General features: G+C 47.5%; 1 protein-coding gene across 1 annotated transcript in view; it reads left to right on the top strand.

Moving 5' to 3' along the window:
* The window catches only part of LOC131202621 (uncharacterized), a 36,247-nt gene that overhangs the window by 8,512 nt on the left and 163 nt on the right, over window positions 1-27,572 (top strand). The window contains exons 7-12 of the mRNA XM_058191726.1: window positions 4,586-4,763; window positions 6,030-6,084; window positions 20,658-20,735; window positions 21,709-21,803; window positions 22,753-22,893; window positions 25,270-25,384. Of these exons, the coding sequence (XP_058047709.1) occupies window positions 4,586-4,763; window positions 6,030-6,084; window positions 20,658-20,735; window positions 21,709-21,803; window positions 22,753-22,893; window positions 25,270-25,384 (662 nt within the window). The remainder of the gene's footprint in view (window positions 1-4,585; window positions 4,764-6,029; window positions 6,085-20,657; window positions 20,736-21,708; window positions 21,804-22,752; window positions 22,894-25,269; window positions 25,385-27,572) is intronic.

Below are 27,572 nucleotides of genomic sequence, written 5' to 3' on the forward strand. Positions count from 1 at the left end.
GGAAGAGAAGAGAAGAGAAGAGAAGAGAAGAGAAGAGAAGAGAAGAGAAGAGAAGAGAAGAGAGAATGGATGGGATGGGATGGGATGGGATGGAAGGGAAGGGAAGGGAAGGGAAGGGAAGGGAAGGGAAGAGAAGAGAAGAGAAATAGAATTCTTTATTGGCCAAGTGTGATTGGACACACAAGGAATTTGTCTTTGGCACAGATGCTCTCAGTGTACAGAAAAAAACAAGATACACTCGTCAAGAATCACCAGGCGCAACACCCAGTGACAGTGGAAGAAAGAGTCTTGAGAGTTAACAAGGTTACTATCAGTGATGGGATTCAGTCAGTTCAGGCTGGTTTGGGAGAACCAATAGTTAAATTGCTGTCTGGCCCTTCCCCTCCACCCCCCCGCCCCTTCCAGGAGTCCCTACGCACCCTATTTTGGCTCCCAGGTAAGTGCAGGGACACCTACTAGGCCCAAAATGGGGCATGGGGAGGCGCATCCCCCTCCCGCGGCCCGTTTTTGCTATCAGAGGGGTGAAGGAGGGTAAGTGCTCCCTTTCACACCCTCTGGCCACGCCCACCATGGCCACGCCCACCCAGCCGGTCATTAGGGCAGAGAACCAGTTGTTAAATTATTTGAATCCCACCACTGGTTACTATATGGCAGGGGTGTCAAATTCAGTTTCATTGTGGGCCTTGGGGGGACTGGGGTGGGCATGGCCAGGGTAGGCGTAGCCAGCTCAACATCACTCATGTCAGGGACGCCTTTAAGCTATTTTCCAAAGCACCCGAAGGCCAGACAAGGAATAATGAATGGAAATTGATCAAGGAGAGATTCAACCTGGAAATAAGAAGAAAGTTTCTGACAGTGAGAACCATCAAACCTCTGTGGCTCAGATTGCTAATGCAGTCTGTTATTAACAGCAGCTGCTTGCAATTACTGCAGGTTCTAGTCCCACCAGGCCCAAGGTTGACTCAGCCTTCCATCCTTTATAAGGTAGGTAAAATGAGGACCCAGATTGTTGGGGGCAATAAGTTGACTTTGTATATAAATATACAAATAGGATGAAGACTATTGCTAACATAGTGTAAGCCGCCCTGAGTCTTTGGAGAAGGGTGGGATATAAATGCAAATAAAAAAAACAAAGATAGAACAAAAGTTGCCTTCAGAACTTGTGGGAGCTTCATCACTGAAAGCCTTCAAAAAAATACTCGACTGACATCCAAATGCAGCCACTGTGTCTGATACCCAAGTCAATTTCAATTTATTGGCATCAAAGATGTTTGTAACTCAGGAGGTTAAGCATGTTCTGCAGACCCAGCTGCCTCCTTCTTCTTCTCTTCTCCTGGCCATCTTCTCCTTGGGCTTCCTCTCTTCCCATACAGGAGCCAAAGGCTATCATTGTCCCTATGGATGGTACTCCATGAATGGCCTTTGCTACAAGGCTTTTGGTGAACTGAAGAACTGGTTTGATGCAGAGGTTAGAAGCGCTACTTTCTTGGCTTGGGCAGTGAAGAAGTCTAGGCACAGCCTTGAAGACCCTCCAAGTCCCCTCTGGTTGGGCTGAAGTAGAGGGCCAGACTGGGTGCCTGAAAAGGTAGCAAAGATCATGATTTTAGGACAGTCTGAAATGCAAGTATTGGATAGACTGTATAATGGTGGAGGTTTTCATGGCCAATATCTGTTGGGCAGTGTAGGGGCTGGAGACAAAATCATACCAAAAACGGTTGCAGGAATTGGGTATCTCTAGACTCATAAAAAGAAGTACAAGGGTGACATAATATCAGCGTTGCGATATTTGAGGGGCTGCCACAAAGAAGAGGGGGGGGGTCAATCCATTTTCCAAAGCACCAGAAGACAAAACAAGAAGAAACGGATGGAAAATAATCAAGGGGAGAACCAACCTAGAATTGGAGAAAAATTTCCTGACAGTGAGAACAATTAATCAGTGGAACGGCTTCCCTCCAGAAGTCGTGGGTGATTCATCCCTTTCAGGAAGAGACTAGACAGCCATTTGTCAGAAATTGTATAGGGTTTCTGCCTGAGCATTCCGTGTGTGGAGCGTTAGGGTTGAGTGACCATTCGGTAGACAAGAGATTTCAAGGTGTTTCACTGGGAACTCCGGCTGGCACCTTCAGACTGCCTTCCCTCTGAAGTGATGGGCATCTGTGATTGTAACTGATGAGATGGGAATTTAAGCTGGGAACTGGTCAAGAATTGCAGACCCCAGCCAGGAAACCTGTAGGGTTTGACAAAGTTGAAATCATGGGTAGGACCATGCAATCGGATCCCTGCTCTTTTCTCACTTGCACAGTACACACACACACACACACACACACACACACACACACACACACACACGTGTGTGTTTCTTCTCTGCTGAACCAATGCTCTTCCTTGTGGTTGCTCTCTCTCCCAGGTATACTGCAGGAAATTCAAGCCAGGTTGTCACCTCGCCTCCATCAATAGCCAAGATGACGGATGGGTCTTGGCCAACTTCATCCTTGGCTCTCTCAAAACTGGAAATATCTGGATCGGACTGAGAGATCCTCACAGAGTAGGTCCTTTTATTGCTCATATTTATCCATTCATTTTTTATTGTTACTATGGGGCTTCTTGAAGGACCGTCCAATGGGAGGTAGGGATCTCTTTGATAAAATCTCTTGCCTTGGACAAAATCTCTGAAGAATGTTATTTATCCCAATGCTGCCTCTCCTGCCCCTCACCAATCATTCAGGCCCACATGAAGAATTCAACATCTTCAACATCTTCATCAATGACTTAGATGAGGGGATAGATGGGGAACTCATCAAATTTGCAGATGATACCAAGCTGGCAGGAATAGCCAACACTCCAGAAGATAGGCTCAAGTTACAGAAAGATCTTGACAGACTTTAACATTGGGCGCTATCTAACAAAATGAAATTCAATGGTGAGAAAAGTAAAGTTCTACATTTAGGCAAAAAAAAAATGCGCAGGTACCGTATATGTGGTACTTTGCTCAATAGTAGTACCTGTGAGAGGGATCTTGGAGTCCTAGTGGACAACCATTTAGATATGAGCCAGCAGTGTGCAGCAGCTGCCAAAAAAGCCAACACAGTTCCGGGCTGCATAAACAGAGGGATAGAATCAAGATCACGTGAAGTGTTAGTGCCACTTTATAATGCCTTGGTAAGGCCACACTTGGAATATTGCATTCACTTTTGGTTGCCACAATGTAAAAAAGATGTTGAAAGAGTGCAGAGAAGAGCAACAAAGATGATTAGGGGACTGGAGGCTAACGTATGAAGGACGGTTAACATATGAAAAACAGTTGCAGGAATTGGGTATGTGTACTTTAATGAAGAGAAGGACTAGGGGAGACATGATAGCAGTCTTCCAATATCTCAGGGGCTGCCCCAAAGAAGAGGGAGTCAAACTATTCTCCAAAGCACCTGAAGGCAGGAGAAAAAGCAATGGGTGGAAACCAATCTTGATTGCAGAAAATATGACTTCAGTAACAGAGTTGTTAATGCTTGGAATACACTACCTGACTCTGTGGTCTCTTCTCAAAGTCCCCAAAGCTTCAACCAAAAACTCTCTACTGTTGACCTCACCCCATTCCTAAGAGGTCTGTAAGGGGCGTGCATAAGAGCACAAGAGTGCCTACCATTCCTGTCCTATTGTTTCCTTTCGTTATATCCAATTAATATAGTTATTACATACTCATACTTATATATATGCTTATATATTGTATAGTTATTTCATGCTTATGCTTATATACTGTATACTGTGTAACAAAATAAATAAATAAAATAATCAAAGAGAGAAGCAACTTAGAACTAAGGAGGAATTTCGTGACAGTCAGAACAATTAATGAGTGGAACAGCTTGCCTGCAGAAGTTGTGAATGCTCCAACACTGGAAATTTTTAAGATCTTGGATAGCCATTTGTCTGAAATCGTGTAGGGTTTCCTGCCTGGGCAGGGGGTTGGACTAGAAGACCTCCAAGGTCCCTTCCAACTCTGTTATTCTATTCTGATCACTGCTTGGACCCAGCCACATGCAAACCTTCCCGGAGGCCGTAATGAACCAGAAGGGACAAGGATCCAGGACAGAGGTTGCTGGGACCATGTCCTCTTTCTCAAACACACCTGACTTGAGCTTCTCCCAAGTAACAAGGTTCAAACATGTCTATGTCACTTTCAAAGATTCTATCCAGCCAATAAAACTCAGAGGAAAGTGATCATCATAAATATGAGCCAGTTGTCAAGCTTCTGAATTTTGACCACTTGACAATGGGGATGCTACAATGGTCGTACGTTTGAAAAATGGTCATAACTAACATTTTTTCAGTGATGTTGTAACTGTGGACAGTCACTAAGTGAACTGTTGCACGTCAAGGACTACCTGTATAGCAATATATAACAAACTGTCTACCTCACCATGATCAATTGACTCTCAGCCGCTCATAGAGTGTCTAAAAGAGAAAAATGGACACATTGCCCATCCAATTAAAACCCAATCTGAAGAACAGCCTAAAAACCCATGAAAAAATAAACATGACGGCTAGGTAAGATATAGATGTTGCTATAACCTGTTGAACTTTTCTCTGCCAGTGCAAATACTAGTGAAAATCACTCCTTCTCCAGTGTGAGAGAAGTACCTGGTAAAGTCTGGAGAAGCAAGGAAGCCCCTCACCCCCCGCCTGCTGAAATCTCGGCTCTCGCACCCCTTCGCTTCATGGATGCTTTCTGCAGCTTGGATCTGACTTTGCTCCTCCTGATGGGCCAAAAGGTCAAATAAAAACCTATCCAGGATGACTGACCTCCTTCATTCTACAGAGCCAGGAGACTGTGGCGGTCCGAAGCTCCAGACCTCCAAATCTTCTGCATGGATGGCAAGGTTTGGCCTTAAGGGGTGTGGGTGGGTGGGGGGTTTCTCCAGAATGGAATATAATTCTTTATTGGCCAAGGGTGAGTAGACACACAAGGAATGGGTCTCCAGTGCAGAAGCTCTCAACCTACATACAAGCAGCAGGGGATAAATCATGATCACAATCATAAAATACTGTCATCATAAATCATAAGACAGAAATTCAGTGATAGCTATAGGATACTAAATAAGCAATCTGTCTACTCCAAGGAGAACCTGCCTGAAGCCATCTTCTGCTGTCTTATAGTTGCCACAGACTAGCAGACGGGAGGGGGGACATGATAACCTAGCTAGCAGTCAAAACAAAAAGCTTTCTCATGGGAACCAAGGTCAAGGACGCAGGTGGCCATTGAAGGAAGAGGAAAGTTAACCAAGGAGCCCTGGACTGAGGTGAGGACAGAACAGGTGGGTCTTCAGAAACCAGGAGAAGGAAAAGCAAAAAATCAGGCCAGCCATTCTCACCAGCTGGTTGCAAAAGCCCCACCTGATGGATCACTCATCCTCTACAGCCGCCCCTCCGCTCTCGGCAGCCTTGGGAGGCTCCAAACTGACAGGCGAGTGGCTTGTGACAGAACCCCAAGCACTACTAATCAGGGCAGCTCAGTTGGGGATGAAATACCTTTGCCCCCTCCCAGCCCTACAGCCTCCCTCAACCCCCCCTCCTTTGGGGCAAAGAGATGAGAACCAGCCCTTGCCTCAGGCACTTTGGACAAAGGGAAGGGTATGTTTGGCCACCCTGAGCCTCCCTCTGAACTGCAGCCCCTGCTCTAACCTTTTTTCTTCCTTCCTTCCTTCCTTCCTTCCTTCCTTCCTTCCTTCCTTCCTTCCTTCCTTCCTTCCTTCCTTCCTTCCTTTCTTTCTTTCTTTCTTTCTTTCTTTCTTTCTTTCTTTCTTTTCTTTCTCCCCCACCCAACCCCCGCTCTCCTCTTCCCGTTCGGTGTCAGGGGTCCCTTCCAGCCTGAAGCTACATCTAGTTATAATAATGTCTGGATTGTTATCATCTGGATAACTACATCTAGTTATCCTTCTTCCATGGGGAAAGGCCCTGGGAATCCTGCCTGATGGATCCCTCATCCTCTACAGCCCCCTCCCCTTGTCTTTTGTGGCTGGATCCCTCATCCTCTACAGCCCCCGTCCCCCCCTGTGTTGATTTTGGCAGTGTCAGGAGGCTCGGAACTGACAGGTGAGCAGCTTGTGGCCGGCGGTGGGCGGGGGGGGGGGCAGAACCTCAAGCGCTACTAACCAGGGCAACCCCGGTCGGGGATGAAAAACCTTTGCCCCCTCGTGTGTCTCATTTTACAGGTGTATCTCTAGCATCTGCCGCTTTTCTGCCTACGTGCTCCTGCTCTTGGGCTGAGCCATCTGCCTTCTCTTGAAAATACCCATCTCCTTGGCAATTTCCCCCAGCCAATCCTTCAGCCTACTAGCAGATACACTATATTGGCATACATGATTAAATAGTCTTACTGTAGTTATCCTTGCAACAATTCTTACTCTGAAAGTGAATAGCATGTGTACCTGTATACCAGTCTATAGGTAGAAGTCCCTGCTGGGCTGTTTCTGGAGTCCCCTCTTCCCATTATTTTCTCTGTGGGGTTTCTTCAGGATTGTGTCTCGGACTTAGTACTCTTCAACATCTTCATAAACGATCTAGATGAGGAGATAGAAGAGGAACTCATCCAATTTATTTTTTTATTTATTTTTGTCACACAGTATATATAAGCATAAGCATGAAATAACTATGCAATATATAAGCATATATATAAGTATGAGTATGTAATAACTATACTAATTGGATATAACGAAAGGAAACAATAGGACAGGAACGGTAGGCACATTTGTGCTCTTATGCACACTCCTTACAGGCCTCTTAGGAATGGGGTGAGGTCAATAGTAGACAGTTTTTGGTTGAAGCTTTGGGGATTTTGGGAAGAGACCACAGAGTCAGGTAGTTTATTCCAAGCATTAACAACTCTGTTACTGAAGTCATATTTTCTGCAAACAAGATTGGAGCGGTTAACATTAAACTTAAATCTATTGTGTGCTCGTGTATTGTTGCAATTGAAGCTGAAGTAGTCTTCGACAGGAAGGACATTGTAATAGATGATTCTATGAGTTAAACTCAGGTCATGTCGAAGGTGGCGGAGTTCTAAATTTTCTAATCCCAGGATTTCAAGCCTGGTGGCATAAGGTATTTTGTTGTATTCAGAGGACTGGAGAACTCTTCTTGTAAAATATTTCTGGACACGTTCAATTGTATTTATGGGGTTTTGTACATAGGTTTTTTAATAAGGGTTTTTTAAAGGGGGGGAGGAAAGTGACGGGAGGGGGGGAGATCCCGTCGGGGAGGGTTGGTTCAGTCCCAGTCCCAGTTCACGGCGTTTTTTCATCTGGTCCGAGGGAGGGGGGTGAGGGGTTCGTTCCAGAATTGGAAGTTGGTTCCATCTGTACGGTAAGTGGGAGGGGCAGATATGGCGGAAGCAAGGGGCCGTATCGTTCGTTGGGAGCACGTGTTCGCTGTTTAAAAGCGATCGTGTGCTCCGGCCCCCTAGTCTTTCCCCGTTCCCCGGAAGGTCAGGATCCTCAGAGCCCGGGCCTCCGGTTGATGTTGTGCAATGCCCGGTCCGTGGTTAACAAGGCCCCCCTGATTTGCGATCTTATCCAGGGGGAATCCACGGACTTTATGGGCATTACGGAGACCTGGCTGGGTGCAGAAGGGGGGGTGCCCCTAGTTGAACTGTGCCCGCCAGGTTTCCGAGCATTCCATCAGCCAAGGGCCCAGGGTAGGGGTGGAGGGGTGGCGGTTGTAATGAGAGAGGTCTAGAGCCGAGAGAGACCACTGTTCCTCAGATAGCCGGCTGTGATTCCCTTCTTGTGAAGTGGGGCCATAAGAATCAGATGGGTTTGTTGATCGCGTACCTGGCTCCTTGCTACGTGACTACAGCCCTGCCTGAGCTACTGGAGGTGCTTGCCGGGGTGGCTGTTGAGATCCCCAGACTTTTGGTCATGGGCGATTTCAATCTGCCATCGGCTGGCTTGTCATCAACAGTGGTTCAGGAGTTCCAGGCTTCCATGACGGCCTTGGACCTGATTCAAGTAACTGATGGCCCTACTCACATGGGGGATCTGCTGGATCTGATTTATATCTCTGGACAGTGGTTTAATGATCTGGTAGTAAGAGATTTAGTGACAATACCGGTGTCATGGTCAGATCATTTTCTCCTCCGCCTAGACTTTCAGACCGCTACTCACCACTGCAGGGAGACGGAGCCAATGCGTTGGTTCCGTCCCAGGCGCCTGATGGACCCTGAGAGGTTCCAGACGGAGCTTGGGCCGTTCCCTGAGGATCTTACCCATGGCACGACTGAAGAACTAGTCGCGGCCTGGGAACAGGCCGCGGCTGGGGCTTTGGACCGTGTCGTGCCTTTGCGGCCTCTGACCCGGCGCAGATCTCGATTAGCTCCTTGGTTCTCTGAGGAGCTGAGAGAGATGAAACGCCGGAGAAGACGCCTAGAGAGCACCTGGAGGTCCAGCCGCTCCGAAGCTGATCGGACACTAGTTAGGTCTTTTTCAAAGACCTACCTAGTGGCACTGAGGGTGGCGAGGCGTTCCTACGCCTCCTCCCTCATTGCGTCGGCAGATAACCGCCCGGCCGCCCTGTTTCGGGTGACCCGTTCCCTTCTTCACCAGGGGGGACGGGATGACCCCTTACAGGGACGTGCCGAGGAGTTTAGTGGTTATCTATACGATAAAATCGCTCAGCTTCGGGATAGCTTGGACCAAGATTGCGATGATCCAGATGAGATGACTGAGGCTCGTCTTGTTGATGTGGTTTGGGATGAGTTTGATTCTGTGGCTCCCGAGGACATGGACAGGTTGCTGGGGAGGCTGCATGCCACTACATGTTTACTGGACCCGTGCCCCTCCTGGCTGGTGCTGGCCACTCAGGATGTGACACGAGGCTGGCTCCGGGGTATTATAAATGCTTCTTTGATGGAGGGGGTCTTTCCCGCTGCCTTGAAAGAGGCGGTGGTGAGACCCCTCCTCAAGAAGCCTTCCCTGGACCCAGCTATTTTGGGTAATTATCGTCCAGTCTCCAACCTTCGCTTTGTTGCGAAGGTTGTAGAGAGTGTGGTGGCACGGCAGTTCCCTCAGTACCTGGAGGAAGCTGTCTATCTAGACCCGTTCCAGTCCGGCTTCCGGCCCGGTTATATACGGAGACAGCTTTGGTCGCGTTGGTGGATGACCTCTGGAGGGCCAGGGATAGGGGTTGTTCCTCTGCCCTGGTCCTGTTGGATCTCTCATCGGCTTTTGATACCATCGACCATGGTATCCTGCTGCGCTGGTTGGAGGGGTTGGGAGTGGGAGGCACCGTTTATCGGTGGTTCTCCTCCTACCTCCCCGACCGGTCGCAGTCGGTGTTGACAGGGGGCAGAGATCGGCGCGGGCGCCTCACTTGTGGGTGCCGCGGGGTCGATTCTCTCGCCTCCTGTTCAACATCTACATGAAGCCGTTGGGCAAGGTCATCAGTGGCTTTGGGGTGAGTTATCATCTGTACGCTGATGATACTCAGCTGTACTTTTCCACCCCAGGCCACCCCAGCGAAGCTGTCAAGTGCTGTCCCGTTGTTTGGAGGCCGTGCGGGTCTGGATGGGGAGAAACAGACTCAGACTCAATCCATCCAAGACGGAGTGGCTGTGGATGCCGGCATCCCGGTACAGTCAGCTGCAACCGCGGCTGACTGTTGGGGGCGAGTCACTGGCCCCAACGGAAAGAGTGCGCAACTTGGGCGTTCTCCTGGATGAACGGCTGTCGTTTGAAGATCACTTGACGGCCGTCTCCAGGAGAGCTTTTTACCAGGTTCGCCTGGTCCGCCAGTTGCGCCCCTTTCTTGACCGGGATGCCTTATGCACGGTCACTCATGCTCTCGCCACTTCGACGGGATTATTGCAATGCTCTCTACATGGGGCTACCTTTGAAGTGTACCCGGAGACTGCAGTTAGTCCAGAATGCAGCTGCGCGGGTGATTGAGGGAGCACCGCGTTGCTCCCGGGTAACACCTCTCCTGCGCAGTCTGCACTGGCTACCTGTGGTCTTCCGGGTGCGCTTCAAGGTTTTGGTTACCACCTTCAAAGCGCTCCATGGCTTAGGGCCCGGGCACTTACGGCAACGCCTGCTGTTTCCACATGCCTCCCACCGACCTGCACGCCTCACAGAGAGGGTCTTCTCAGGTGCCGTCCGCCAAGCAATGCCGGCTGGCGGCCCCAGGAAGGGCCTTCTCTGTTGGAGCTCCTACTCTGGAACGACCTTCCCCGGTTTGCGCCAAATATCTGACCTTCGGACCTTCGGCCGGAATTAAAACTTATTTATTCATCCAAGCGGGACTGGACTGATTTTTTAGATTTTTTAAATTTCTAAATTTTAAATTTTAAATTTTTAAATTTTCTGTAATTTTATATGGGGTATTTTAGGTTGGTCAATTTGACGGTTTTAATTCGGCCACTATTGAATAGGTATTTTAAATTGATTTTTAAGTTTGTATACTTACTGCTTTTTATCTTGGCTGTACACCGCCCTGAGTCCTTCGGGAGAAGGGCGGTATAAAAGTTTAATTAATAAATAAATAAATAAAATAAATATTGATGTCAGAAATGTGGTATGGGTTCCAGACAGGCGAGCTGTATTCAAGAATTGGTCTAGCAAATGTTTTATATGCTCTCGTTAGTAGTGTTGTGTTTTTGGAGAAGAAGCTACGCAAGATTAGGTTTACTACTCTTAAAGCCTTTTTTGCGATGTAGTTGCAGTGGGCTTTGGCACTTAGATCATTTGATATGAAAACTCCAAGGTCCTTGACAGGATGGGGGTCATCTGTAAGATAATGTCCATCAAGCTTGTACTTAGTGTTTGGGTTCTTTTTTCCAATATGTAAGATTGAACATTTGCTGGTTGAGATTTGGAGATTTGGAGATGACACCAAGCTAAGGAGAATAGCCAACGCTTTAGAAGAAAGGCTCATAATCCAGAAGGGCCTTGACAGGCTTGAACAATGGGCCCTGGCCAACAAAATGCAACTCAATAGCAAAGACACCTGGGTTTTATACTTTGGCAGGAATACACAAATAGTTGGTACCTGGCTCAGTAATAGTAACTGTGAGAAGGATCTAGGAGTCCACTTAAATATGAGACAGTTGTGTCCTGCAGCCGCCAAAAAAGCCATTGCAGTCCCAGGGTGCATCTACAGAAGGATGGAATGAAGATCATGTGATGTGTTAACACCACTTTATATCCTACCATTGAGGCCACATTTGAACTACTGCATCCAGTTCTGGTTTCCATGACACTAAAAAGATGTCGAGACCCTTGAAAGTGTGCAAAGAAAAGCAACAAAGATGACGAAGGGCCTGGAGACTCAATCATGAGATGAACTAGCCTGTTGTGTCTTGCCCGCCCTCAGAGCAGCCAGGGCCTTCTTACCTGCTCCCGAACACTGAGGAATGTATGCCTCCCGGCCCCAGTCCTGGCTCCATGCCCACACAAACTGCAGAAGAAGGAGAATCTCCCTGCCCCAGCCCTGACTCCATGCCCAGGCAAACGGAGCAGCTAGACCCCTCCCCCTCCTCCACAGCAGGTGAGCCTGAGGAGGGTTTACTCCCAACAACAGCTGATTGGAGTGACCCTCGCATCAGAAGATTGGATAGGGGGAGGCAACAGAAGGAAGGGAGGGGCAGGCCTTAATGAGTGCTGAGTCATGGAGCCACACCCCATGGCCTATATAAAGGATCTGCTTTCTGGCAGTCTCTGAGTCAGGCAAAAGTCGAACTTATCTTGCTGAAGTCACTTACTGGTCTCCTGCCTGCTCTGAGGACTTTGCTAGGACTTTGGGCAGAGCTGCAGAGGCAAGCCTGATTTGGATTTCCCTGACCCAGCCGTCAGCGGAGGAGTGGGACACGACATAGCCTTTTGGAGCGAAGGACAAGGGGTGACAGAATAGCAGTCTTCCACTACCTGAGGGGCTGTCAGAGAAGAGGGGGCTGACTTATTCTCCAAAGCTCCAAAGGAGGGCAGGAGAAGAAATAAGGGGTGGAAGGTTATCAAAGAGAGAGATCCAACCTGGAGGTAGGGAGGAATTTTCTGACAGGGAGAACAATTCATGTCCTCTGAGATCCATTCCACACCTAATTCTACTGCAGGTTCTATCACATTTTACTGTAATGCCTATTTTATACAATGATTGTATTAATTTCATACAGATGCGACTGTATCCGTCCTAGATTGAAGCTGAAGGAGGTTACTGGTTTTGTGTGTGTTTAAACTGTACCTATGGGACTTCCGGGTGGCTCCACCTCTTCGCTGAGCCCTAATTAAAGGGGCTCCGCACTGAACATCGTAAAGCCAGGAAAAGCTGGCTTTAATCTTTTTCCCTGGATGAAAGGGGAAGATAAGAGCAACAGGAAATGTTGGTAGACCTCCCCAGAGGCTTTGTTTTAATTAAGCAGAGCTTCGAAGGGTCGACGGGTCCCATAAATATTCCTGCCATAAGCTCCGACTTCAGTGCGTGCCTGCAAAAGCAGGAAAAGAAGAAAGTGTCCATCTCTGCTAATTGTCTTATCTTTATGGATCTCTTTAAGCAGGCGGAATGAGTGCCAGCGGACAATTATTGGATTGCAAGTATTTTTGATTTCCTGACTTCTACCTTCTAAAAAAGAGAAAAATTTTTTTTCTTTGTTTTAATTGACTCTTAAAGATGGCGCCTGAACGGGAGTGAAAGTGACGAATGGAATTTTAAACAGTCTGTGCAACTAAGAAGATAAGAAATGTTATGTGTGGATTTTAATGAACTGAGCTCTCCTATACTTAAAGGGGAAAAGAGAAGTTTCTAGACTTATATTTTGTGAATTTTAAAACTGAAATGGCTACTAAACCACCTAAGACTGGGGGCAGAAGGGGTTCTGAACCAGCTTTAGAAGATCTGATTAAAGAGCAAGGGAAAGTGTCTGAAGAAAGGTTTAAGGAGATTATGGATAATAATGAGAAAATAAGAGAAGAAATAAAAGAGAATAATAAAAAAATAAGAGAAGATATCTTGATGGCTTTTCAAGGTTTGGCAAAAAGACTGGAGGTGGTGGAGGAGGAGGTGCAAGAAATTGTTCAGTCAAATCAACAAATAGAAAATAGAATGGGGGGAATGCAAATCAAATTGGATAAAAATGAAGATCAAGTGGTGGTGATGCAGTATAGAATGATGGAAGGAGCTCTGAGAATTAGAGGTTTGAATGAGGAAAAGGGAAGATTTAAAAATTTTTATCAGAAGCTCTGGCTGAATTTATTGAACTTGATCCACAAGAGGTTGCTTATCAAATTGACAAAATTTATAGAGTTAATTCTTGGATTGCTAGGCAAAAGAAACTTCCTAGAGACATTGTGGTTTATTTTTTGAAAAGAACAGTGAGGAATCAAATTTTGCAAGTTGCTTTTCAGAAAAACTTGAAAATAGGGAACAGGAGTTGAAGGTTTTGAAAGAGATTCCTCCCAAGATGTTAAGGGATAGAAAGGACTTTACATTTTTCACTCAAGAACTTAAGAAATACCAGATTCAATTTAGATGGGAGGTTCCAGTTGGCTTGACAGTGTATTATCAAGGAAGGAGACATCGTATTGACACAGTGCTTAAGGCCAAAGATTTTCTTTCTACAGTGCTGAAATTTGAAATAGAAATAATAGAAAAAAGAATTCAAGAGACTCAAATGGGTGTGGAAGCTGAGGTGATTCCAGTGATGTTACCATCAGAGGAACAACCACAAGAACAAAGACTGACGAGGGGAGCCCTTAAGCGTAAAGAAAAGGAGCAACAAAAATCTAATAACAGCAGCAAGATTACTAATAGGACAATACTGGAAGAAAAAAGAAGTACCAACAATAGAAGAATGGATATTGAAAGTTGCCAATTTGGCTGAGATGGCGAAGATATCAGCCTTTTTGAAAGACAATACGCAAGAAAGATACTTAAAGGAATGGAAAAAATGGATTGACTATATTCAATGTAGATATCAGACTAAGAGTTATCAGACTGTTTTTGAATGATTATGATGTATTATTTTTGATTGCTTTTGGGGGAAGTTAGGAATTGATGATTGTAGGGGTACAATTAAGTTGGGATGAAAATTTTTTAGCATATGTTTGTTTTATTTTTAACTATACCTTGTGCTCGTTCCGGGAAGTCGGGGGGGAGGGGGGTTGCGAAGGGAGGGGGGAGGAGGGGGGGAAAGGGGAAAAAAAATTTTTTGTAAAACCTTTTGAATAAAAAAAATAATAATAAAATAAACTGTACCTATGGGTGTGGGTTTTTTGTGTGTTCTTTGCCCTTTTCCTTAATCTTTATTTTTACAGCAGATCAGTATCAGTAAGCTCTGATTCTCAGGAAGAGTGATGAATGACAAATTGCCCAATAAGTTAAGGAAATTAACTTAAAATAAAACTTAACTTAAAATAAGAGCACCAGCGTGCCTACTGTTCCTGTCCTACTGTTCCCTTTGATTGTATCCAATTCGTATGGTTATTTCATGCTTATACTTATATATGCTGTTGTGTTTGACAAATAAAATAAATAAATAAATAAATTGGCAAAATTTCCAGCACCATCTAAGCTACCCAAATAAAAAACAAGGTGAACTGAAAGCAAGATGGGGGAGACTTCTGGAAGAAGATTTTTTTAAAAAAATATTGTAAGCTGCCCAGAATTGCCCTGTGGGAAGAGGGGCCTCCAATAAATTTGATAATTTTATAAATGAATGAATAAATAAATCAAATCGAACACCGAGCATGAATGCAGCTAAGACCATACCCAAACAGCTTCAGATTTTCCTAGGAAAGGGTGAGGGGGAGATTTCTTTGTCCAACACCCAGAGGAGGTGGGGGTCTCCCCTCGGCTAGGTGCCTTCAAGGGAGTTGCTACACAGCTGTGTCTCTGTGGTGCTTTCCTTTGTCTTCCTGCACCAGTCAAGAGCCACACTGGATGACCTTAAGGTCCCCTTTCTAATTGCAGGTCTCTCTCCCTGACCCTCTGATCATGGTAGATGTGAGACAAAATAGCCTCATTGTGACTGTGGGGGCCAAAAAATAAATTATGCAAAATATAATGTCAGAGTGCGGAAAGAGAGCCTCCAGTAGAGATATAGGAGAATGTATAATGGAAGACAGGGGGTGGGGCTGTCCACTCCCAGCGAAGGGGGGCTCCATTCCTAAGACCGATCCTGTGTTCTGGACCCTTTTCAGTCTGGGTTCAGGCCAGTCCTTGGTCTGACTTGGTCACACTTGTATGTCCTTTGAAAGGGATGTAGACACCTCTAAACCTTCTCATCTGGTTGGTTTGAGCCAGTTGCATTTAAAGAAGTGGTCGGGGGGCTTTTGACTTGGCCTCCTCTGTGCTGGGCCTTTGTCCCTCCTTGCTTTGTGAAGGCCTCCTGGAAGGTGGCCTGTGGCTGGGTCCAAGAGGGGATGAATGCCTCTTGTGAGACTTGAAGACTTGAAGATCATCCAGAAGCTACAACTGGTCCAGAATGCAGCAGTAGATGCCATGGTTGACTGTCCTAGGTTGACCCACGTAACCCCTCAGTTGCTGGGCCTCCTGGTTTCCTTTCTGGTGGTACTGAAGGTTCAGTTGTGACCTTCAAGCCTTACGTGACACAGATCCAGATTACCTGTGGACAATGTCTCCTTAAGGAACGCCACTCATCATCACACGTAGGATGGGCAACTAGTCCTTTCTCTCAAAGATTATTATTTTTATGGCTTCTAGGAAGTAAATGAGCCTTTTGGGGGGAATCTCCTGCCCTAAGGAAGTTCCCCTTCCCCTTGTAGTTTTGCAACTCTTGGCCCTCCTGGCCTTCCAAGAAGCCCTTAAGAGCAGAATTTGCACCCAAGTGCTGGGAGAAGAGGAGAAGAATAGGAGGAAGGACCACATGCGGAATCTCCTCTTTGTGCCGGGTTTTTAATGGTTATTTCGTTATAGGTATATGTTTTACAATCCATATTTTATTTATTTATTTATTTATTTATCAAACTTCTATACCGCCCTTCTCCCGAAGGACTCATGGCGGTGTACAGCCTTCATTTAAAACAATAAATATACATATTAAAATAACCATTAAAAAGCTTATTCAATGAAAGGCCAGATTAAAACCGTCGATTGACCATAAAAATACCCAATAAAATTACCATTAAAAGTTTAAAATTTAAATTTAGAATTTAAAAAGTCAGGCCAGTCCTGCTTGTATAAATAAATAAGTTTTCAGTTCCCGGCGGAAGGTCCGAAGGTCAGGCAATTGGCGTAAACCGGGGGGAAGTTCGTTCCAGAGAGTAGGTGCTCCCACAGAGAAGGACCTTCCCCTGGGGGCCGCCAGCCGACACTGCTTGGCGGACGGCACCCTGAGAAGACCCTCTGTGAGAGCGACGGGTCGGTGGGAGGCATGTGGAACAGCAGGCGGTCCCGTAAGTACCGGGCCCTAAGCCATGGGCGCTTTGAAGGTGGTAACCAAAACCTTGAAGCGCACCGGAAGACCACAGGTAGCCAGTGCAGACTGCGCAGGAGAGGTGTTACCGGGAGCAACGTGGTGCTCCCTCAATCACCCGCAGCTGCATTCTGGACTAACTGCAGTCTCCGGTACACTTCAAAGGTAGCCCCATGTAGAGAGCATTGCAATAATCCAGTCGAGAAGTGACGAGAGCATGAGTGACCGTGCATAAGGCATCCCGGTCAAGAAAGGCGCAACTGGCGGACCAGGCGAACCTGGTAAAAGCTCTCCTGGAGCGGCCGTCAAGTGATCTTCAAGCGACAGCCGTTCATCCAGGAGAACGCCCAAGTTGCGCACTCTTTCCGTTGGGGCCAGTGACTGCTTCAACAGTCAGCCGCGGTTGCAGCTGACTGTACCGGGATGCCGGCATCCACAGCCACTCCGTCTTGGGTGGATTGAGTCTGAGTCTGTTTCTCCCCATCCAGACCCGTACGGCCTCCAAACAACGGGACAGCACTTGACAGCTTCGCTGGGGTGGCCTGGGGTGGAAAAGTACAGCTGAGTATCATCAGCGTACAGATGATAACTCACCCCAAAGCCACTGATGACCTCGCCAACGGCTTCATGTAGATGTTGAACAGGAGGCGAGAGAATCGACCCCTGCGGCACCCCACAAGTGAGGCGCCCGCGGCCGATCTCTGCCCCTGTCAACCCCGACTGCGACCGGTCGGAGAGGTAGGAGGAGAACCACCGATAAACGGTGCCTCCCACTCCCAACCCCTCCAACCGGCGCAGCAGGATACCATGGTCGATGGTATCAAAAGCCGATGAGAGATCCAACAGGACCAGGGCAGAGGAACAACCCTATCCCTGGCCCTCCAGAGGTCATCCACCAACGCGACCAAAGCTGTCTCCGTGCTATAACCGGGCCGGAAGCCGGACTGGAACGGGTCTAGATAGACAGCTTCCTCCAGGTACTGAGGGAACTGCCGTGCCACCATACTCTCTACAACCTTCGCAACAAAGCGAAGGTTGGAGACTGGACGATAATTACCCAAAATAGCTGGGTCCAGGAAGGCTTCTTGAGGAGGGTCTCACCACCGCCTCTTTCAAGGCAGCGGAAAGACCCCTCCATCAAAGAAGCATTTATAATACCCGAGCCAGCCTCGTGTCACATCCTGAGTGGCCAGCACCAGCCAGGAGGGCACGGGTCCAGTAAACATGTAGTGGCATGCAGCCTCCCAGCAACCTGTCCATGTCCTCGGGAGCCACAGAATCAAACTCATCCCAAACCACATCAACAAGACGAGCCTCAGTCATCTCATCTGGATCATCGCAATCTTGGTCCAAGCTATCCCGAAGCTGAGCGATTTTATCGTATAGATAACCACTAAACTCCTCGGCACGTCCCTGTAAGGGGTCATCCCGTCCCCCCTGGTGAAGAAGGAACGGGGCCCCCCGAAGCAGGGCGGCCGGGCGGTTATCTGCCGACGCAATGAGGGAGGAGGCGTAGGAACGCCTCGCCACCCTCAGTGCCACTAGGTAGGTCTTTGAAAAAGACCTAACTAGTGTCCGATCAGCTTCGGAGCGGCTGGACCTCCAGGTGCTCTCTAGGCGTCTTCTCCGGCGTTTCATCTCTCAGCTCCTCAGAGAACCAAGGAGCTAATCGAGATCTGCGCCGGGTCAGAGGTCGCAAAGGCACGACACGGTCCAAAGCCCCAGCCACGGCCTGTTCCCAGGCCGCGACTAGTTCTTCAGTCGTGCCATGGGTAAGATCCTCAGGAACGCCCAAGCTCCGTCTGGAACCTCTCAGGGTCCATCAGGCGCCTGGGACGGAACCAACGCATTGGCTCCGTCACCCTGCAGTGGTGAGTAGCGGTCTGAAAGTCTAGGCGGAGGAGAAAATGATCTGACCATGACACGGTATTGTCACTAAATCTCTTACTACCAGATCATTAAACCACTGTCCAGAGATATAAATCAGATCCAGCGCAGATCCCCGTGTGAGTAGGGCCATCAGTTACTTGAATCAGGTCCAAGGCCCTCATGGAAGCCTGGAACTCCTGAACCACTGTTGATGACAAGCCAGCCGATGGCAGATTGAAATCGCCCATGACCAAAAGTCTGGGGATCTCATCAGCCACCCCGGCAAGCACCTCCAGTAGCTCAGGCAGGGCTGTAGTCACGTAGCAAGGAGCCAGGTACGCGATCAACACACCCATCTGGTTCTTATGGCCCCACTTCACAAGAAGGATTCACAGCCGGCTATCTGAGGAACAGTGGTCTCTCGGCTCTAGACCCTCTCTCATTACAACCGCCACCCCTCCACCCCTACCCTGGGCCCTTGGCTGATGGAATGCTCGGAAACCTGGCGGGCACAGTTCAACTAGGGGCACCCCCCCTTCTGCACCCAGCCAGGTCTCCGTAATGCCCATAAAGTCCGTGGATTCCCCCTGGATAAGATCGCAAATCAGGGGGGCCTTGTTAACCACGGACCGGGCATTGCACAACATCAACCGGAGGCCCGGGCTCTGAGGATCCTGACCTTCCGGGGAACGGGGAAAGACTAGGGGGCCGGAGCACACGATCGCTTTTAAACAGCGAACACGTGCTCCCAACGAACGATACGGCCCCTTGCTTCCGCCATATCTGCCCCTCCCACTTACCGTACAGATGGAACCAACTTCCAATTCTGGAACGAACCCCTCACCCCCCTCCCTCGGACCAGATGAAAAAACGCCGTGAACTGGGACTGGGACTGAACCAACCCTCCCCGACGGGATCTCCCCCCCTCCCGTCACTTTCCTCTCCCCCTTTAAAAAACCCTTATTAAAAAACCTATGTACAAAACCCCATAAATTCTTCTTCCTCGCATGCCACCTCTCCGGGTCCCAAGACCCCTCGTTAAGGCCCTCGATAACCCAGATGGCCATTCCTGCGAGGCGGGGGAACCTCGCAGTTGAAGAAGTTCGGCAGCCGTATATTTCATGCATAAAGATCTAAATAACAGCGGGGAGAGGAAAAGTTCCCGGTCAGTAGATGGTATTGCGGACGATGGGTGAAACCGGAACAGTCACAGACAACGGCCAAAAGGCCGGTAGGGCAACAGTTAGATGAAATAAAAGTTGGGCTGATGAATTCTGCCCATAATGTCGCCCATCGACTAAGGTCAAAGTTCCACCTGCCAGAGCTGTTCGTATCCAAACCGGCGATAACATTGCCGCTCAAAAAGTGCGGCAAACCGTCCAGGCATCCGCAAAGATGGCAAATGCGGTCAATGATGGTGAATCGTTGGGTTGTTGGTATCCGTGCTGCTAAGCAGAGCTGCCAAAAAATCAGCGGCCCACACTCAGTCGCCGATGTCCTGACGACCGGCTGCAGCAACCCTCGGCCAAGCCAGGCCATTTCTAGCGCGCGCCAATCCGCGCCCTTCCAAAATGGCGGCCGTATTGTCAGAATCGTTGCCAGGCAGAATTCAGTGTAGGTGGGGAGAGTATGCCAATATGTTGAATAAATACCTAAAATAAATAAAATAAATCTGATAATAAATAAATAAATAAATCTGATTATCCCTAGAGATTAATCAGATTTATTTATTTTAGGTATTTATTTATTGCGCTTAGCCTTTTCCTGGAAACTATTGCAAACAATCTTAATTATCATTGTTCTTTCTCAAGAAAAGTATTTTCACCCTCCCCCCAAAAGAATTCCACTCCCTTTGTTGCCTATAAATGCCTCCGTTCCCTTTGCTGGAGAAAAAGCCGGAGTTGCCACTGAGCAGACTTACTACCTGTGGAGGCAAAGGGACAGGTGAGTGAGGCTCCCCCACCTGAGGGTACCTGACATTAGATCCCTCCTGTTTCTCTCCCTCCATCTGAGGGGAGCTCTTGCAGGGGGCTGCAGGTAAAGTCCTGGTTGCAGCTGGGGATCTGCAGGAGGGTCCCCCAGGGAAGGAGGAAGAGATCTATTGGGGATCTCTGGGGGGGGGGGTTTACAAAGGAGCCAGAAGGAGAGCCTTTCTAAGGGAGGCGCCTCTTCCCATTACACAGCACTGTAGAATCCACTGTGTCCCACCAAGGTTGTTGAATGACCAAGGAGGAAGAAATGGGGTTCAGATGGCAAGAGAAAAAGTGCAAACCAAAGTGTGGGACCCCCAGGTTGGATGTGGGGTCCCCCTTCCTGAATAATCCCTCCCAGCACCCTTCCTCCCCCTCCTTCCCCTCCCTTCTTTGTTCTTCTTCTGCAGGGAAGGAAGGAAGGAAGACCATGGGGCAAGTCGCCTTTCTCAGCCTGGGCTTGCTGGCCATGTTCCTCTCCCTGAGGGGTGAGTCCCAGCAGGGTCTCCGGTGTCCGGAGGGACCAAAGCTCTTGCACTTGAACCCCTCCCCGATTAGACCCTCCCCAGTAGCCTCTCTCCGGAATTGCTTTTATTCCTCTTTGGTTGCTAAGTAAAAGGGTTAAATCACATGAACGGGAACCAAAGTTTATTCAACGGAGGTGTTTTGTTATTGATTCAAGTAAATTCTTCAGTCAAAGGGAACATTTTTTGCAATCTGGAAGTGAAGATTAATCTGAGATGTTTAATCAACTTCAGTCCTGTTGTTGTGATTTAACTTTTTTTCATACTTTTGGCCTGGATGATTGAGTCTTCATTTACGTACTTCCTGTTTGGTTTATCGTGCAATTTAGATCCCACCTTCTCTCTCTGCTAAAAAACACAGGAACCATGGAAACTTGAAAGAAGTAAAAGCCGAGTGGGGCTGGGATCCTATGCGTGGGACCCACACAAGAGCTGAGACCCTTTTCCAGGGAACTGAGGGCTGAGGATCCAATGGGGGCTTCTTCAGAAGGACCCCTCCTGGGCGGTGGGCAATCCCACAAAAAATTGGCCACTCAGCCATTCAGGGCTTGAATAGTTATGGATCATCCAGGAGGCCAGTGCAGAATCTTCAGGAGAGACCCACTAGATCCCTGTACTTTGCACCAGTCAACAGCCTGGTTCTTGAAGGAATCCATCTTACAGCTTAGCACAGTTCAGGGAATGATAGACCAACAAAAGCAGAAAGATTCACACAAGACATGTACCTTCAAGGACAGTAACCCAGGTTAACCCAAACCAAGTTTTGGACATTATCCAAATGCAACTTCTGTGTCTGTAACCCAAGTCAGTTTCAATTTACTTCCATCAAAGGTGTTTGTAACTCAGGAGGTTAAGCATGTTCTGCAGACCCAGCTGTCTCCTTCTTCTTCTCTTCTCCTGGCCATCTTCTCATTGGGCTTCCTCTCTTCCCATACAGGAGTCGAAGGCTATAGTTGTCCTGTCGATTGGCTCCCCAGGAACAACTTCTGCTATAAGATCTTCAGTAAACCCAAGACCTGGTTTGATGCAGAGGTTAGAAGGGCTTTTATATTGGCCCAGGGGGAGGCAAAGTCTAGGCACAGCCTTGAAGACCCTCCAAGTCCCCTCTGGCTGGGCTGAAGTAGGGGGCCACTAGGCTGGGTGCATGAAAAGGGAGCAAAGATCATGACAGTTTGACGTGCAAGTATTCTATGGGCTGCATTGTGGTTTGGGCCGTGTCTGTTGGGCAGTGAAGCACAGAGGTCAGGACTTGCTTGTTGAAGCAGGCACTGCGCAGGGGGCAGAAGGCAAGGCGCTACCACCCAAAAACACTGTTGCCACGATCTCCACCACCTGGAGATCTCCGCTGCCTCCCCAGTTCCAAAAATGGGGTGTGCAGAGGCAAAGAAAGAGCATCGCGTTTTCAGGTGGTTCCAGGCAGGCGAGATCGTGGCAACAGTTTTCAGGTGGCAGCGCCTTGCCTTACACACCAAAAAATACGGTAATCAGTGTAATGGCTCCTTTTCAGAAGTTGTGGGTGCTCAGTCACTGGAGGTTTTCAAGAAGAGATTGGACAGCCATTTGTCTGGAATAATCTAAGATCTCCTGCTTGAGCAGCCTAGAAGACCTCCAAGGTCCCGTCCAACTCTCTTAACCTTTTCTCCGTGTGGAGCGTTAGGGTTGAGTGACCGTCTGGTAGACAAGAGATTTCAAGGTGTTTCACTGGGAACTCCGGCTGGCACCTTCAGACTGCCTTCCCTCTGAAGTGATGGGCATCTATGATTGTAACTGATGAGATGGGAATTTAAGCTGGGAACTGGTCAAGAGTTGCAGCCAGGAAACCTGTAGGGTTTGACAAACTTGAAATCGTGGGTAGGACCATGCAATCGGATCCCTGTTCTTTTCTCACTTGCACAGTACACACGCACACACACACACACACACACGTGTGTTTCTTCTCTGCTGAACCAATGCCCTTCCTTGTGGTTGCTCTCTCTCCCAGACATACTGCAGGAAATTGAAGCCAGGTTGCCACCTCGCTTCCCTTCATAACAATAAAGATTCAGTTGCCTTGGCCGATTACATCTCTGACTATCTCGCAGGTCAGGGCCACGTCTGGATCGGACTGCGGGATACAAAGCAGGTAAGTCCTTTCTATCAGTAGTGTTCATAGATTCATCCAGTGGTGGCCAAAACTGTGGAAACCTTTTGGGAAAAGTGTATTTTCTAAAACTAGCTAATAGCACCACTTTTTTTGGGGGGAGTAGTACCATAGTTATATATCCATGGAGAGATAATTTAATCAAGAATGTAATGCAATGAGTTTTATGAAGGATTTCCTACTAGAGTAGCAGTTACAGTTTAAAGAAGAAAAGTGAAACATGTAGAAAAAATGAGAGATACAAAAATTATCACCACGTCAGTTAATCCTTAGTTGGGTAACCTTTAGCATGAATTATGTCTTCCTTACAAGGTCTACCCATGGAGGGAACCGAGTCTTTTAGTTCTGCAGCTGTTATCATGTGAAACCAAAATTGAATGATGGCTTCTTATTAACTGGGTTTTATTGCTGGGTCGCTTCTGACTAAGAAGTTTCTTTAATTTGCTCTATAGATTTCCAATTGGGTGATCTGTGCTATTCCCAGGCCATTCCAGCTGTGGAATAGGATTATCTTGAAACTCCAAAAAAAAAAAGAAAAAAGTGGTGTTATTAGCCATCAAACCTCAAAAATACACTTTTCCCAAAAGGTTTCCACGATTTTGGCCACGACTGTATTTCCCATTTCTATGAGGCTTTCTGAAGGACCCTCCAAAGGGAGAGAGAATTCTATCTCTGCCAAAAACTCTTGCCTTGGACAAAAATTCTGAAAAGTGTTATTTATTCATTCTCCTCACTGACCTTTCCTGCCCGGTTGAAGAACTGAGTGCTGTGTTTTAAGCCCCAAAGGGACGTATCCTGCCCTGGCCTCCTTCTCTCGCACTCAGCTGCTCCTTCCATCTGCCTTCCTCATTTTGGCCCACTGGATACTTCTGGTTGAAAGTCTGGTGAGCCATTAAGTTAGGGACTGCAGGGATTCTGCCCTGTTTTTCATTTTGTGCAGTTTTTCCTTGTTTTTTTTAGCGGCAGACTATGCTCAGTTGTATTTTCAATTCCTGAAAAATGCTGGGTCACATGCAAAGAAGGGAAATCATCCTGGAGTTGAGCTCAGTTCCTGGTGACTTTGTGAATAGAAATATTAATTTCTGGCAATAACACAGAAGTAGGTTCTGCCTCCCAGTGGTGGGATTCTGTGGGCGTGGCTTGGTGGGCGTGGCAAGGGAAGGATACTGCAAAATCTCCATTCCCTCCCCACTCCAGGGGAAGATTATTGCAAAATCCCCATTTCCTCCCGATCAGCTGGGAATTGGGAGGCAGGGAATAGATGGGGGCGGGGCCAGTCAGCATTTTTACTACCAGTTCTCCGAACTACTCAAAATTTTCGCTACCGGTTCTCCAGAAATGCTCAGAACCTGCTGAAACCCACCTCTGCTGCCTCCCCCACCCAACACAGATACAGGTTTTCAAGATGTCGTGTTCCACTCCTCCGCTGACGGCCGGGTCAAGGAAATCCAAATCAGGCGTGCCTCTGCAGCTCTGCCAAAGTCCTAGCAAAGTCCTCAGGGCAGGCAGGAGACCAGAAAGTGACTTCAGCAAGATATGTTTAGACTTTGCCTGACTCAGAGACTGCCAGAAAGCAGGTCCTTTATATAGGCCATGGGGTGTGGCTCCATGACTCAGCACTTATCCAGGCCTGCCCCTCCCTTCCTTCTGTTGCCTCCGCCTATCAAGTCTTCTGACGCGAGGGTCACTCCAATCGGCAGCTGTTGGCAATTGACCTCCCTCAGGCTCACATGCTGTGGAGGAGGGGGAGGGGTCTAGGTGCTCCGTTTGCCTGGGCATGGAGCCAGAGCTGGGGGCTGGAGGTACTTCTCCCTCCTCAGCCTGTCTGGGCATGGACCCAGGGCTGGGGCCAGGAGGCATACTAGGACATTCCTCAGCGTTCGGAAGCAGATAAGAAGGCCCCGGCTGCGGTGAAATCGGGCGAGACACAACACAAGATGATTTCCATTTTTTTAGTGTCTTGGATAGTCCTAGGGTTTTGCTGGTGGTCTCCCACCCAAGAACTCGTTGATTTTGACCCTGATTATTGTTCTGAGATCAATCAGTATCTTCTAGGGCTGCCATCATGTTGAGCATGAGGTAAAATGGCTCTCAAGCTGAGCTGGTGACTTCCTGGACACCTCCAGATAGTTTTCTTCTGGGATTTTTTTCCCTCTGGATCTCCTGATCATCCCCCATCCAAACATTCACCAAGTTTAACTTGGTTTAGCTGTTCCAGATCAACTGAGATTGTGGGAGAGATGGAGAGAGAGATGTTCTGTTTGGTCTGATCCTTGAAACCTGAAAACTTTCCTCTCTGACCTGGGCCCTGAGGAGCCCCTTCCTCAATTGGCCAATGTGGTTTCTTTCTCGTCTTAGAACTACATCTGGGAGTGGACAGACAGATCTACTACTGATTACCTGCCCTGGAGGAACAATCAGCCCGATCACTTCCAGAACAAAGAGTTCTGCGTTGAGATTGTGGACTTTACAGGTAAGCCAAAATGTTGGTGAGGTGGTTGAGGTTCAATTCCAACAATGAGGACCCACTGAGTCCATCTTGGAACACTTTATCCCTTGGCAACTCATGGTCATTGTTTGTTTGTTTGTTTGTCTAAAACAGTTCTGTAGCAGTGTAACAGTCATATTAAAATTATACTAACATGAAGAACGTTTAAACCAACCAAAACCTAGCAGCAAAGTCAGATATCTGATTTGAAATCAGCCAAACTTGGGGAAAATGCCAGGCCTTTCAAGATTCTACTCAGCCAGTCCAACAACGAGGAAAGTCAAGTAATTTTATTTCACAGAGGTCAAGAATATTCCATATAGTGACTTTGCAAGGGCTCCCCCAGTTCCTGCTTACCTAGGAGGCACCTGGTTACCTGCCAGAGGGAGGCTGGTTTGCTACCTGAAGATGCAGTCAGGGTGGACAAGTAATTATGCTTTGCCTCTCCTGTTACCACAACGTAAAGCCTCAAATGGATGTCTGGCTGGCCTCACTCTTGGTCTTCCTCCGGTTCTGCTCTAGCTGTCTCTTAGGTTGCTTCATTCCTGGTGAACCACGTTTTATCCCTTGGATCACGGAGCTGTCACAGTCTACAATCTGCAGAGTCAAGGGAACACAAAATGTTATTTATGAGACAAAGAATTAAAAATGGAAGCCATCATTCCGTCATAAGACTGTGACGTGTTATAACATAACACTGCATGTACACAACCAGAAAGAGGGCTGAGAAAATATCTACAGAGCCTTCAATTCCTGGCTATAAACTGTTTCAGCGCCCTCCCTCGGGATGCTGCTACGGGGCATTGCTTGCCAAAACAACTAGACAATTTCTTCCCCCATGCCCTCACTCTGCCAAACTCCTAATTCCCACAGCCCTGATTGTGCCTAATGATATTTCCCCATTTGGGAAGCTGTATTGCTACAGTATTATCCTTCTCATCTGCTCATCTATCTCATCTTTCTCAACCTCAACTTTTCCACTACCTTGTTCTGTCTCCTTCCCCACTTCAGACCCACGAGCTGGCCTTCAGCCAGCGGATTCACAGCTCATATCAGTCCTGGCAGAGAAATCACAGCTGCCTGCCAAAGTTCAAACAAATGACTCACGTAGCAAGACTTTCAGCTCTTTTTGAAATGGATCAGCTAAACTTTTGCTTCCCATGGAGTGAGAGCAGTCCCAAAGCTCCTTATATATCCTGTGGGGTGGGGCTCCTGCCCCACCCTTCCTTTTGATGATGCCACCTCTCTAATCTTCTGAAGCGCGGGTCAAGCCAAGCTTGGTTATTATTATCAGCTGGGTCTGAAGGCGTAGCCTGGGGAAGGGAGGAATCAGGGGATGACGGCCTCATTACGTCCTCCGACTGGTCTGGTTCTGGCTCCTGGAGCCGAGCCACAGGAATCAGGGCTCCTGACGTAAGCCTTACCAGCCCTTCCCCCTCACTTTTGGAGTCACTTTCGGGCATGGGGCCAGGTTCGGGGGCTGGAGTCACAACATACCTCCTCCTATTGGTATCTACCTCTTGTTCTATATTATAATGAATGATTGTAACTATGAACTATTACATATGACCTATCACTTTCTTCTTTATATGTACACTGAGAGATTATGCACTTGGAGGCAAATTCCTTGTATGTCCAATCAGCTTGGCCAATAAAGAATTCTATTCTATTCTATTCTATTCTATTTTTTCATTCCAATGTCTATTCTATTCTATTCTATTCTATTCTATTCTATTCTATTCTATTCTATTCTATTCTATTCTATTCTATTCTATTCTATTCTTTCATTCCAATGTCTATTCTATTCTGTTCTATTCTAGTCTATTCTATTCTAGTCTATTCTAGTCTAGTCTAGTCTAGTCTAGTCTAGTCTAGTCTAGTCCATTCCATTCTCATGGAATGGAGTTGCATATGAAAATTATTACAGGACCATCAACTCATAATAAAACAAACAAGATCCACCTTAACCTGCTTTTGAAAGCCACCAGTGTCATAGGACATCTGATTGTTGTTCTTTCTAGATTAAATCTCTCTCTCTCTCTCTCTCTCTATATATATATATATATATATATCACTATATATAAAAAGTCTACCTCACTGCAGTCAGAGGACTCTCAGCCACCCATAAAGTCTATAGAAGAGAAATATTGAGACATGGCCCGTCCAATTAAAA

This window comes from Ahaetulla prasina, chromosome 7 (assembly GCF_028640845.1).
Source record: "Ahaetulla prasina isolate Xishuangbanna chromosome 7, ASM2864084v1, whole genome shotgun sequence".
Classification (NCBI taxonomy): Eukaryota; Metazoa; Chordata; class Lepidosauria; order Squamata; family Colubridae; genus Ahaetulla; species Ahaetulla prasina.